The 14,159-nt window shown below is 40.3% G+C and overlaps 1 protein-coding gene across 9 annotated transcripts in view; it reads right to left on the bottom strand.

Annotated features, from left to right (window-relative positions):
- The window catches only part of C2H2orf76 (chromosome 2 C2orf76 homolog), an 80,487-nt gene that overhangs the window by 30,813 nt on the left and 35,515 nt on the right, over nucleotides 1–14,159 (bottom strand). For 8 of the 9 annotated variants that reach the window (XR_004623436.1, XR_004623435.1, XM_019797884.1 and 5 more), the window contains 3 exons: nucleotides 11,552–11,602; nucleotides 7,754–7,791; nucleotides 3,511–3,592 (listed from right to left, as the gene is read on the bottom strand). Coding sequence is in view for 7 of the 9 variants with exons in the window: in XM_019797884.1 (XP_019653443.1) it covers nucleotides 3,511–3,592; nucleotides 7,754–7,791; nucleotides 11,552–11,602 (171 nt within the window). In the remaining 2 variants the exon portion in view is untranslated. The remainder of the gene's footprint in view (nucleotides 1–3,510; nucleotides 3,593–7,753; nucleotides 7,792–11,551; nucleotides 11,603–14,159) is intronic. The other variant, XM_034654414.1, reaches the window with a different exon arrangement.

Genomic DNA, 14,159 nt, shown 5'->3' with positions numbered 1-14,159 from the left:
CAAATAACAATTCTAAGTAAAGCTCTCTTCTTCCTTCCAAAAAAGCACGTCTTTTTACTCAGGTCTTTTAGCTCTGAGTACACAAGCGAAAATGTGCCCTGACGTCGGGCGCAGAATATACAATTGGGATCCGCAGTGCAGTTACAAGGCCAGGCCAGGAACTGGAGAATTTCTCCGTGAGAAAAGAGATCTTCAAACAAGTTTGTTGCCCTAATTTCCCCCCCTCACAGTCCTTCTCTTCCTTTCATGAATTCTGCAGAAAAGTCATAATAATAAATTTGTTACATTGGCGTTATTCCCATGGCAACCGGCTGTGATGGCAGAGTGACGGCCCTATAGCAAGATCAAGTGGGGAAAAGGGAGAGTGAGGACTCAGAATTCTTCTCTTCAACGACTTAAAAACCTAACCAGACACGGCACCGAGGGAGGGGAAACTCCCCAGAAAAATCACACACTTCAGGCATCACTTTTACAACTCTACTCCCACTCAGAATTTTGTGGCTCCCCAGGGACCACTGCCTCCTTCCCCATGTATAAGTGAAGCTTCTCCAGGGCACGGCATGGTGGCTCCAGGTGACACGGAGAGGAAGCCACTCCAGCCAGGCCAGGAGTCACCCCTGTCCAGGGCTGTGAGCTCATCAGGGCCGGGGGGGCTGCGGTGTGAGGTTCTGGGACCACCCTGAAACTAGTGCGGAACTCGTGACAAGAATCTGATTCTCATCAAAGACCCACGGCCTTACAACAAGAATGACAGAAAGATGGATTTGATTTTTACCTTCATAGGTGGTTCATTACACGAGCCCAAAATTCATGACAGTTAAGCCAACAACTCAGTATTTTAATAAATTCAAAACATGTGCCAACCGGCTTCTCTAAAATGGTTTCCAAAGACATATTTCTGACAGTCTCCACATGCATCGTTCCAGATGTTTTCATGTTTTTTTTTTTTCCACTCAAATCTTAGGACAACGCTCTGAAACAGGTTTAGTGGTTTCTGTTTTGTTTTACAGAAATCAAAACAGAACTTCAAAAATACTAAATGGCTTATGAAAGGTCACAAAAATGAGTAAAATGCAGAGCCCTCACTCAAACCAATTTTCTCCAACTTTAGCAGTCTATTCTTTAAAATTGGTTCCTTAATTTACATACGGTACATGGGAACTGCAGAAAAAATTTCAATTACAAGAACAATTAGATAATACCAAGAAGGAAAAAAGCAACCAATTGCTTGCAGTGCCACCAGCCAGAGAACCATTGCTATAATTTTGTTACATGATCTTTTCTTCATATACACATATAGACGTGTAAATGTATACATTGATAAACAATGACGGTATCACACAATATATTCTATTTCCATTCAATAAAGAAAGCTCTTATATCAGTGACTCATGAACGGGGAAGGTGAGAGAACCCCACCACCCCTTTGAAGACACATCTCACCCTCGGGGGAGTCACGGAGCTTGAGGAAGTGTACTCCTGTTGGTCTGGTAACAGATGCGACAGGAAGTTAAGAGTGACAAAGTCTTATTGGTCAAATTGACCTACGGAAGTTAGAGGTAACACACATTCCCAATAGTAGTACCAGAGAGTATCCACTTCCCAAGACTCTCTTGGATACAACCACTTTTCTTCACGTCTGTTAGTCTTGAAATTACTGCTTGTCCAAGGTCACCCAGCCATTAAGTGGCAGAATCAGGTTGTAAACCCATGCACTTTGGCTCCAGTCTCTAATTCTTAACCGTTGGACTACTATACTACATAAAATAGCATCTATCTTCATGTACATTTCTCTCTCTGGACTCGTAAGGCCGAACTATTTTTCATATGTTAGCTATTTCTTCTATTAGTAGGATTTCTTATCTTTTTCCAAGCTAATTATAAGAGCTTTTTATAAATTCAGGTTAATAACGTTTTGTCATACATGAAGTATTTTTTCATAGTTCAGTGCTTCTCCTTTAACTCTGTTTATATTTTTTAGTTTTTATGTGGTCAAATCTATCATTTCTCCCCGCAATATGGCTCTGCCTTCAAGGTCACGCTTGGAGAGCTCTTCTCCCCAAGATTATGAAGCTACTAAGCCACATTTTATTTAAAAAAATTTTTTTTTACATTATGACATATAATCAATCTACAATTATTTTGGAATAAAGGTTGAAATAGGATTTAAATTTTATTTTCCTGAATGCTTTGGCAACGGGCCCAACATCATTTTCTGGCTAATTCATTCTCACCCCACTTATTTGAGAGATCAAAACTTTATCATATTGTGAGATCTTACCTTTTTTAAGTTTGTTTCTGATCTTTTCCAAGGAGGTTTCAATCCCTACATCAATACCAAACCAGTCTGTTATAATAATTATAGCTTTATGTTTTAAAGGGGGGCTAGCTTCTAGCTTGTCCCATGGCTCAATAACACAGGTGCCACTTGCTATAATAATACAACAGCATTTAAAGAAATAAATGCCAAAATAAAAGCTGTTTTCAAATAATAGCAACCTTACATATTTATAATATGAAGACATTAAATGTAGCCAAAAGTGTAGACAAACAAGGAGAGTAAGTCTAAGATTTTGTAACATGTTATTTAGATTCCTATCTAAATTAGAAGACCTGTCAGGAACTCACTTTAGCCCACACATGTCACTCAAAACTGAATTCCTGACATATGTCCCTAAAATAACTCAAAAGAACATCTGTCAAAGAAAAAAAAGAAAAAGTAAGACTTCCTAACATGGACCTCACTTAGAGTGCCCCTTAAGCAGGGTGTCCAGATAATTATAAAGTAAGTGTGATTTGTGCTGTTTCCTTGCAGTCACGGACCACAAAGGTACGTCAGAGGCACAGCACCCTCCACAGCTCACAGCTCTCTGAAAATCTCCACTCCCATCGCCAGATAATCTTCAGGTGTACATACACAGAATTAGAGTGACATCTAATGGTCACAAAACATGTCACATGGCGTTTCTTTAAAATAGAACTACATGCACGTTCTAGGCCGAAAAGCTAACTCGGGCCCCCTTTCAAGCGCACAGCTAGGCTCCTGTTTGAAATTCCACGACTCGGCGGGTCCCGAGTGATGGGAGGACTATTAGAAATTGCGCTACACGTTATACAAACAACATCTCACTTCATTATTCCACATTAGTTCTACTAGGTCCATTTTTCTCGAACCATCAGTTCAAACGATGCTGATAAGAGTAAGTAGGTTATTAAGTGAGTAATAACCTGTCAATCACTTAAAACAACCCTCAGCAGAATTCTGAGCATACCTGCAGAAAAGAACTATTTGCATTCTGCACATCTGGAGAGCAGATATCTCTTGCCCTCAGTCAAATGATCTCAATGTACATCATTCTTGTCCTCCTCTGAATAATTATCAGGGAGTGTAAAGAGCACCCAGGGTAGCATTTACTTTGCGGTGAATTATCCAAACATCATCAGCCAGGCGTCAGCAGAGAGGCTGGGGAAGTGAGTGCCCCTCCAGCACCACGAGGCGCTCTTTCTCACCGATTCCAGCGGTGCGCAGTGTGCTGTCTTCTTCCAGCATGAGCGTATCATCGTCTTCCAGACTCAACACAAGCTCGTTCGACTAAGAAGAAAGAAGACCTGCATCTTACTAGTCCTCCTATATGTTTCCTATTTGGTAAGACTTCTCAAAGACACAGGATTGTTACTCTGGGTCACAGCAATAACCAAAGTCACATGCTGCTTCTGTCACCATCAAGGCAGAAGCGAATGGATATGAGCACTTACTATGTGTGCACACTCCATAAGCACTGGGGAGACAGCACCTTAGCATGGAGCTTTGGGGCCAGGTCTGGATGAAAATTTGGGCTCCACTGATGCCCCGCTGTGTGTTCTCCACAAACCACACAGCCTCTCCGAGACTGTTTCCTCCTCTATAAAAAAAAAAAGGGGAGGGGGCACCTGGGTGGCTCAGTCAGTTAAGCATCCAACTCCTGATTTCGGCTCAGGTCACGATCTCAGGGTCATGAGATGGAGCCCCATGTCAGGCCCTGCACTGTGTGTGGAGCCTGCTTAAGATTCTTTCTCTCCCTCTCCCTGTCCCCCTCCCCACACCCTGCTCCCTCAATCTCTCGCTCTAAAAAAATGGGGGGAGGGGCGCCTGGGTGGCACAGCGGTTAAGTGTCTGCCTTCGGCTCAGGGCGTGATCCCGGCATTATGGGATCGAGCCCCACATCAGGCTCCTCTGCTGTGAGCCTGCTTCTTCCTCTCCCACTCCCCCTGCTGTGTTCCCTCTCTCGCTGGCTGTCTCTATCTCTGTCAAATAAATAAATAAAATCTTTAAAAAAAAAAATGGGGGGAGGGAGGAATGACTTTTCTCTTTGGCCCCGTGGTGAGGATGAAATTAGATGAAGTAGAGAAAACCGTAAGGCAGTGTCAGTCACAGCGCAAGGCCTCTCTATGTTAGCTGCTGCTGTTCTGTAGCTGTTGTCATCATCATTGTCGTCATCGTAATGGCATCCTCACAATATTCCAGCAGTCAGAGAGGTTAAGAACATACCCAGAGGGGGCACCTGGGTGGCTCAGTCGTTAAGCGTTTGCCTTCAGCTCAGGTCATGATCCTAGGGTCCTAGGATCCAGCCCCATGGCGAGCTCCCTGCTCGGCCAGGAGTCTGCTTCTCTCTCTGCTCCTCCCGGTCTAATCCCAGCCCCACCCCCGCTTGTGCTCTATCTCAAATACATAAGTAAAATCTTTAAAAAAAAAAAAAAAAAAGAAACAAACAAACAGACCCCAGAGTACACGGAACTGAGGCCTGAGCTCTGACCAGCCTGACTTCAGAGAGAAGCCTGGATGGCCCAAAGTCCATGTATCCGAAAGCCTTGCCCTACCTAGTAAACACTTGATCCCATGTCATATAACCTTTCTCTATGAGGTTTGGGGTGGGGTTGGAGGAGTTGGCCCTCCAATGAAATTTACAAATCCAGTTAAACATTATAACTATAGGAGAAGATTTTGAGTTAATATCTGCCCCTAAAAAGCGCACAGAGGTGACCATTAGTTGGACACACAGCACCACCTGTCAACCAGAATGCAGCTGCTTAGCAACAGTCTATTTCTAGAATATGGCTAAAGGGAACAGAAAGGCCACTCCAGCAGCTAAAATAGAAGGCCCAGAAGCTATGCTCCACAGTCCACAACTTCACCCACTAGAGAGCACAGGGGCTTGACCTCCAGAGCACATAGATTAAGGGGGGGGGTGAATGTTACTTAAAAAAATCATTTTGGGGGCGCAGTCGGTTGAGCGTCTGCCTTCGGCTCAGGTCATGATCCCAGGGTCCTGGGATTGAGCCCCACGTGGGGGCTCCCTCAGGAAGTTTGCTTCTCCCTCTCCCTCTGCCTGCTGCTCCCCCTGCTTGTGCTCTCTTGTGCTCTGTCAAATTAATAAGTAAAATCTTTTTTAAAAAATCATTTTACAATAGGTAGCACATATTCATGACACACACTTCCCCAAGCACATAGGGAAGGAGTGAAAAGTAAGTCTCCTCCCAACCCCTATCTACCAGGTGGCCTAGTTCTCTTCCAGAGAACTAACACTAATTCTGGCATATCCTTCCAGAGGCTGTCTCTGCACACATTCATGGAGGCAGAAATGTACAGGTAAACTTTTTCAAACACGTAACAGCATATTGTATGCTGTATTCTAACACTTGACTCTTTCCTCTTAAAACATAGCTTAAAATCATTCCAAATCAGTACACGAGCTGCCTCCATTTATCAAGGCCGTGGGCTATTCCACTGAAGAGTTACACACACACACACACATACACACTCTGTTCCCATGGATGGACATTCAGGTTGTTTCCATCTCTCGCTACCATAAACTACACTGCAAAAAATAACCTCATAACATGTGTCATTTTGCCTTTGTACCAGTTTTATGTGTAAGATAAGTTCCTAGAAGGAGAATCATGAGGTCAGAGAGCACGTGCAATTTTATTCTGGCAGATATTGCCAAATGACTCTCCAGAGTAGCCGTCCCACTTTATAGGAACACTACCAATTGCTGAGAGAACCTGTTTCCCACAGCGTCGCTGACACGGTGTATTATCAAAACCATTTGATCCTTGCCAACCTAATAGATGGAGATTAACTGTAGTCTGACTTTACATTTATTTTGAGTCAAGTTGTAAATATTTTGTTTGTTAATGGACTCAAAGGATAATTTTTTAAATGCAATTGTAAAATAACATCATATACTAAGAAAATCAGGCCTTTTCTGTAATAAAAGTTAGAAAATTTTCTCTGTTTTCACTTGTTCCTCAATTTTTCTTAGTGTTATTTTTTTCTAGAAAAAGGTGCTGAATGTTTGAATAAAGTAGAATTACCAATTTTTGACAGTTTCTGGGTTTTCTACCATACTTAGAAAGACCTTCACTCTAAGATTACTTTTAAAATTCTACATTCTCTTCCAATGTTTTTGTCAATTTCATTTTTTTTAAAGCTTTTAATTATGGAGAATTTCAAACATACAGACCTTCTACACACCCGTCACCCAGCTTGAACAAACAATCCACTCATGTTCAATCAGTTTCATCTCTGTCCCCACCTGTCGGCTTTATTTTCACAGTTAAGTCGTTAATCCAGTGAGTATTTATTTTGGAATAAAGTGAAGGATATGGATTCAACCTCACTGTTTTCTAGATGTCTCCCAATTGTCCCAGTAACATTTACTGAATCCTCATATTTTCTCCATAGCTTTAAAATGTCATATTTACTATACACTAAATTCTGATATATTTTTGGGTCAATTTTTGGACTTCTAATTCTGTGCCATTGACCTAACAGTCCATATGGCGGCACCACACTGTTTTAATTATTAGAGTTTAATAATATGGCTAATATATGTCAGGGCTAGTCACTCTCCTTTCTCTTCCTTTTCCTACCTATTCTTATTTATTTTTTGCATTTCAGTTTTATAATCAGCTTCTTTCATTCATCTATATATGGGGTGGCATTAAATTCGTACATGAAGGACAAACGGACATCTTCATGCTCATGCATCTTCCCATCCAGATATCCTAAGCATTTCCATTTAAGTCTTATGTTGGATCCCTTTTGCCATGTCCGTTGTTTTGTGAAATTGAGGTAGAATTTCACACAAATAAAATGCTCAGATCTTAAGGGGAGTTCAGTTCAATGAGTGTGGACAACTGAATAACCCTCACTAGCATTCTGAAGACTCCCCTGTGAGCAGGGAGCCCGATGCGGGGGTCAATCTTAGGACCCTTAGATCATGACCTGAGCTGAAGGCAGATGCTTAACCGACTGAGCCACGTGGGAGTCCCAAGTATTTATTTTTGAATTCACCTAAATTCATTGTCTTCTCTAGTCCTAGATACCCACCATAAACTTAATCAGCTTTCAAATAACTGTATGTATACCAGAGATTACAAAGAAAATGGCATGAGGAGGGTATGGCTGCTGCCTGTAAGTTAGTAACTTCAAAAAACATTTTTTTGCAAATTTAATTTTTATGTTAAATATGTGCTTGATATAGAACATGCATGCTTTTTTAAAAATTAACACTTTTTTAAAGGATCTACTACTAACAGAGGCTTAGTGGGGTTTTTTTCCTTAATGGCTGTAGAAAGGGTACTTACGAAATAAAAAATGCTATCATAATGGGAAATAGTTTAGAAGTTGGGTGTTCATTCATTTATTCACTGCGACAGCTGACAGTGACTACTTGCTATGTGCCGATACCACTGCGCACGGGAAACGTACCTTTGCTCTATGTGCTTGATGAACAATCTTTAGTTTATCTGAAAGAAAAAAAAAGTCTCTGTGAAAGATTATTTTAAAACTTCATCTTAAACTGAGAAACTTAAGTCTTGCCTTATGATCCATTCACTTAAAAATCTAGTACACAGTAAAAAAAAAAAATAAAAATAAAAAATAAAAAAAATACTTTTATATATCATCACCTTAAAGGTCGCTGCTGTATAAAGATATTTGAAAGCCTTGGTCTTTGACACACACAGCTGGGTGCCATAATCTGCAATGAACTTGGCCCCTTTTTCCTTAGAATAGAAGACAGGTGGCTATTACTCAATCTTGTTTTTAGGAGTTGCAAAAGGCTATACGTAGCAAATAATGTAAAAAATGTCAGAGGTTAACATAAGCAATTCAAAAAACCTAGTAATCTCTCAGAATACATCCAGTGACAGGAGGTCAAACGATCATCCTGACAAGTTGTTAGCACTCTCCAAGCTCAGGCTCACTGGTAATGTGAGCAGGGCCGCTAATGCCCAAAGAATATCATCAGTATTTGCCTCTTGGTTTTCAAACGTTGCACAAGCTCACACCATCTAATCTGCTTTATTCAATCCTCCTTCACTCCTTAATCTGTTTATCTTGATGTCAGGCTACGCTGCGCTTTTCCAATAAGTCATTTCTCCACATTGGGTGAAGTCCGACTTTGCAACAGTGAGCTCTTAATTATAGCAGAGGCTCAGCATTCAACGGGTTTCAAGTCAGAAAGTTTCCAATTCTTCACTCAGTTTTGTTTAACCATCTAATTAACGTATTACGATTACATGTATTATTATATCTGGACAAACTCTTAACCTTAAACTAAAATTCATTTCTAACTCTGTTCTAATAATACAAAATAGGGTAGACATCCAGTTAAGAACTGGCACTCTGAATCACCCAAACTATTTTAAATAGTCAACTTTCAGTTATCTATTGCAATTTTTAACACAAGGTCAGCCTAATCCTAGCACTGCAACCATGTACTGCAAAGAACTAAAAATAAAACTAATCCTGGTGAAAAAATGCATATTAGGAATGCAAATATACCACAACTGCTAAAAATAAGCTCAGAAGGTACACAAGAAAATAAACAAATTGGCTTTTGGGTTATCTATTATTCCGAGTTACCTATTATCTTTTTCTCATTACAGATAGATAGCGATTTATTATTAGAGACAAGTTAGAAAAGCCAGTAACAGTTTTTTAAGTAAAAGGATCCTGCTTAAAGTCTGTTACAACCAACAAGCAAAACTGTGGTTTGGCCTTACCAAATATTATTCATGTTCTACATATTTTGCTAATGAGCCTTTATTAGAAATACCCTTGCTCTAATGGGTCCTGCAAGCCCACAACAGGAAGGCCACATTTTTTTTTTTTTTTTTTTTTAAACAAAAAAAAAAATGTTTTTTTTTTTAGCAGAAGAAGAAATGATTTCAACAGAAATTTTCAGATTTTTTCCTCCAACAGAAACTAGTAAGGGGGCGCCTGGGTGGCACAGCGGTTAAGCGCCTGCCTTCGGCTCAGGGCGTGATCCCGGCGTTGTGGGATCGAGCCCCACATCAGGCTCTTCTGCTATGAGCCTGCTTCTTCCTCTCCCACTCCCCCTGCTTGTGTTCCCTCTCTCGCTGGCTGTCTCTATCTCTGTTGAATAAATAAATAAAATCTTTAAAAAAAAAAAAAAAAAAGAAACTAGTAAGACTTGGTAAGAGTCTGGGAAACAAGCTCAAAAGATATTGCACTAATAATGTCCTTTTTCTTGTTGAATAATCTCTTTCACTTGTTTTTACTTCTTTTTTAAAAAAAATTTTCATTATTAACAGAAACAACATCTGTGGGTATTGTACCCTAAGTGCAAATTCCTTGAGGAAAGTAACCTCATAAAAATAAAAAGAATAGGGGCGCCTGGGTGGCTCAGGCGGTTAAGCATCTGCCTTTGGCTCAGGTCATGATCCCCAGGTCCTGGGATTGAACCCCATGTCAGACTCGTTGATCAGTGGGCAGCCTGCTTCTCCCTCTGCCTGCCACTCCCCGTGCTTGTGCTCTCTGGCTCTCTCTCTCTCTAACGAATAAATAAAATCTTTAAAAAAATAAAAAGAATATATTTTGGGAGCATTTGATGTGTTCACACAAGTGTGGTTTAATCTCACACGGCCTTATGAAGCAAACAGTATCAGCAGCCCCACACCGCACAGCCACCAATATTTACTGCACACATGCACAGCGTCTAGGGGATAAGGATTTAAAAATAAGACCACATCCAATGTGCTTTAGAACACAGTCTGGTCGGGATAAATCAATCACAGATGTAGATGCCAATTAAATAGGAGGAGGGGCCCTGAGAAATCTCAGACTCTCTGTGGCCTGGCCAGCGAGCCAGCCCTTTGCCCACGGGCATGGAGACAGCAACCAGCAAAGCTGGTATCGGACTCTGCACCCTTTCCACTCCCCAACACCCAGTGTGTTCTATTCCCACAGAGCAGGGAGCAATACTGAAGGACAAGGACAGGTGAGAAAGTAACGTGTGGCCTTACTTCTTGAACACAAAGCGGCATATTGTTACGGAGCCAAACCCAGACTGAGTCACTAAATGTCTATCAAAACCCTAGTGGTTCTCTAATTTCTCATTTCACAGATAAATGTATTCACTTCTTCTGCCAATTCACCTGAATAGTATACAAATCCTAGGACAAAACCGTGTTAATAAGGTGGGAAAATGTAAGAGGTACGTATCTACCACCATGATGATTGACAGTCAGATATTCTAATGCTTTCGGTATCTAAAACTTACCTTTCAAAATGACTTAAGTGGAACACAGGGTTGAATATGTATGCACACGCATGCACACACACACCATGCCAAAAAGGAAATGGCATCTGTAGACTGATTCAAGTTTAAGGTTATATTGCAAGTCATTATACCCTGAAAGCTACGAAAGCCAGAACTGAGCAGCTTCATATTTACTTAATCATGCTTTTTATTCCTTTCTCTTATTCAATATTTAGTATGTAAATTCTTTAAGCCCAATAAATCAAAGTACTTTCCACTCAGTGCCTTCAGCTTCTGCTTGACTACCCCTTATGACCTCACAATTAGTCTCTGGATATTAAAATGCATACACACGGTGAAGATTGTGATTTCAAAGTATTTTAGGTCATAAGTTGCTCCACCAAATGGGAACAGAATTAAAAGCCACTCCAAAAAATGATCTAAGGTAATAAAAATTTATGTTTCAAAAAATGTCCGTACCAATTAACAGGAATATTTATTAGATGCATCATAATTTTCAAGTGAGGTCTCAAAGTTTGGTGAGTGTCACTATGCTGAAGGTTAATAACTGTACCATCTTTACACCAAATAATGAAACCCAACTTCTTCCCTCATTATTGCATTGCTTAATCAACCACTGCAACATACAAATTTACTATATACTATGCTCAAGTTACTGGCATTTAAAATGTTCAATCTCTTCTTGTAATTCCTAGTCTGAAATCATTTTTCTTTCCTGGTTACCTGACGAGAAACTCATTTTAGACATCGTTTGCCAGACATGTTATTTGTTCCTCACAAATAGCTCACTTTCATACACTATTTCAATTTACTTCAGTGATAACACCAGGATTCTTATATTTCTAAATAAACTTCCATATTGGTTTTTGTTTACAGATAGTAAACTCACTTTTGAAAACCAAATTCGAACTACTATCAACATAAAACTAACATGAAATAATATTAATACACAATTTTAAAGAATAAGTAAAATTACTTACCATATTTATAATTTCTGAATGGTGGTGGCAGGCTGGTCCTTAAAGGAATATCTATAAGAGAAATATTATTTTTATTATATTCAAGCAGAAACTTGCAGTATATGCATAATTTTTTGCTGCATTCTCCTAAATCTCCAGAGTAAGCTACTTTGAAAAATTTGATAGAACCCAAAATGAAGCTAGCTAACATGCCACCAAAACCCAAAGGTCATCTAAAACAATGGAACCACTAAAGAAATGTTGAGCTGTTATCAGCTGAACTAAGAATTCGGTAACGTTATTAAATGAACTGTCATTTTATTAAATACAATAACATCTATGTACATTTGAAATATGTAGCATTCATGTGTGAGATATTATTTTCTGTAGTGGTGACATTTATTTAGCATATGAACCTGAGAACTCGTTCAGGCCAGTGGTGGAAACCAATGTTCTAGATGAGTGTTACTACTCTTACCAAAACTCAGATAACCTACAATATAACTCTAATTCAGCAAAGAAGACAAAACAAAAACGTATTGAATATTCTTTTTAAAACAGAATTTCAAATGTCTGAGAGGGCATGTATGTCAGAGGGCAATTGGAAATGTACCAAAATTACATATGCATGTACCCTTTGACCTAGCAATTCCACTTCAAGAACTGATCACAGAGATACATTCTCACACGTGTGTGTAATAGGACGTACATACAAGGGTACTAACTGTAGCGTTGTTTACAGGAGCAAATGCTCAGAAAAATCCAAATGCCCTCCAGTGGGTGGACTTAATAAATAAAATAATGTGCCCCAAAAATGAAACACATTTTTCAACTATAAAAAAAAAAAAGGCAGAGGAAGTACTCTACTAATAAGATCTTCAAGATACATTAAAGGAAAGCATAAGGCANGTGCCCCAAAAATGAAACACATTTTTCAACTATAAAAAAAAAAAAAGGCAGAGGAAGTACTCTACTAATAAGATCTTCAAGATACGTTAAAGGAAAGCATAAGGCAGACCATTATTTTTATTTTTTATTTATTTTTTTTTTTTAAGATTTTATTTATTTATTTGACAGAGATAGAGACAGCCAGTGAGAGAGGGAACACAAGCAGGGGGAGCGGGAGAGGAAGAAGCAGGCTCATAGCAGAGGAGCCTGATGTGGGGCTCGATCCCACAACGCCGGGATCACGCCCTGAGCCGAAGGCAGACGCTTAACCGCTATGCCACCCAGGCGCCCCAAGGCAGACCATTATTTTTAAAGCCAGCCAACTTTTGAGTATAACGGGGGAAAAGAAAGAATATATGTTTGTATTTGCTTATATGTTCGTGGGGTGGGGGAGAGCACAGTGCACTGGTCAGAGAGCAGAAGCGGGAAGGAGAGTTCTTACTGATTTCCTTTTACATTCTGACCTTAAAACTACATGCATGTGTTATCTATAAAGAAAACTTTCTTAAAAAACCCACACATCTGAATTAGGAAACGTGTTTTTCTAGGCACATTTACCTTTTAGAGGCTGAATACATTCAAAAATTAAAATATAATTTATTCATTTATGTCAAATGCATTTAAAATGCCTACTACCAGGCATTCCGGAGACAAAGTAAATAAAAAGTTACCAAGACAAGTCCCCACTCTTGAGAGCACATAGTCCGTGTCACACCTGTAACGGGGCTTGGTCTCACACGTGGGGTGCTCCCCTGCTACACATTAGAACCACCGAGCCCAGCACGAGCGGATCCGACTCAGCAGTCTGGTCCCAGGCATAGATGTTCAAACACAAAACAGAAAACTAAAACGATTCTTGGCCAAACACATTCGCATGCAGGCCAGCTAGATTGCCTGAGTGAGTGCACGGGTCAAACAGGAGGGTCTGTGAGATCTGAGAGCATGCACCCCATTAAAGCAGGCTGCTGGCATTCCATTGGAATTGGTTCCCTAAAGATTTAAATGAAAACACTAAAAAAAAAAAAAAAAAAGGTCTGGGGTTTTAGGTGAAATTTTCCGACTTTTAAAACACTGTAGGCCCAAGCAAACCTGTCTGGAGCCCAGATGCCCCTGCCCGACACTTGAAATCTCTGACTTAGGCTTGCCAGAGAACAGAAGCTTCACTTTCTCCTTTTTGTGTCTCACTTACGAATTCTGGGCCGAAGAAGTGTTAATTAAACATCAGAAAGAGGAATTAGATCTGTTTAATTTATTAGCACTTACAGTTCCTGAACAAGACAATGAAACCCTGTGAAGGCGGGAGGGAAGGAACAGAGGGGCTCTGTGAAACCGCTCATGCTTAGTGGTGCCTACATTCGGAGAAATCAAATCACTGTCTTCTGTTCAGTCTGGACTTCTGAGAGAGGAGACAGTGACAGGCAAATGACAGCGCTTTCTCTTTCCTCCTCGCAGTGTCAGCTCAAGTGCCACTCCACGGAGAGGTCTCCCTTGCCGGCCCTGCTAAAGGCGGGGTCTCCCCTCAAATGGTTTCCTCCATAACATTCCTTACAACCACAGTTCTGTCTGTTCAATTATTCGTCTCTCTTCCCTACTGATTCATAAATAACCCTTGAGACTAAGACGCTAGGCCCCAGCTCCTGAAACCGAAGCCCGTGTCCGGCACATCACAGGTTAATAGATC

Source organism: Ailuropoda melanoleuca, chromosome 2 (assembly GCF_002007445.2).
Source record: "Ailuropoda melanoleuca isolate Jingjing chromosome 2, ASM200744v2, whole genome shotgun sequence".
Classification (NCBI taxonomy): domain Eukaryota; kingdom Metazoa; phylum Chordata; class Mammalia; order Carnivora; family Ursidae; genus Ailuropoda; species Ailuropoda melanoleuca.
Note: the sequence above shows the minus strand (reverse complement) of the source record. Positions and strands in the feature narration are given on the sequence as shown.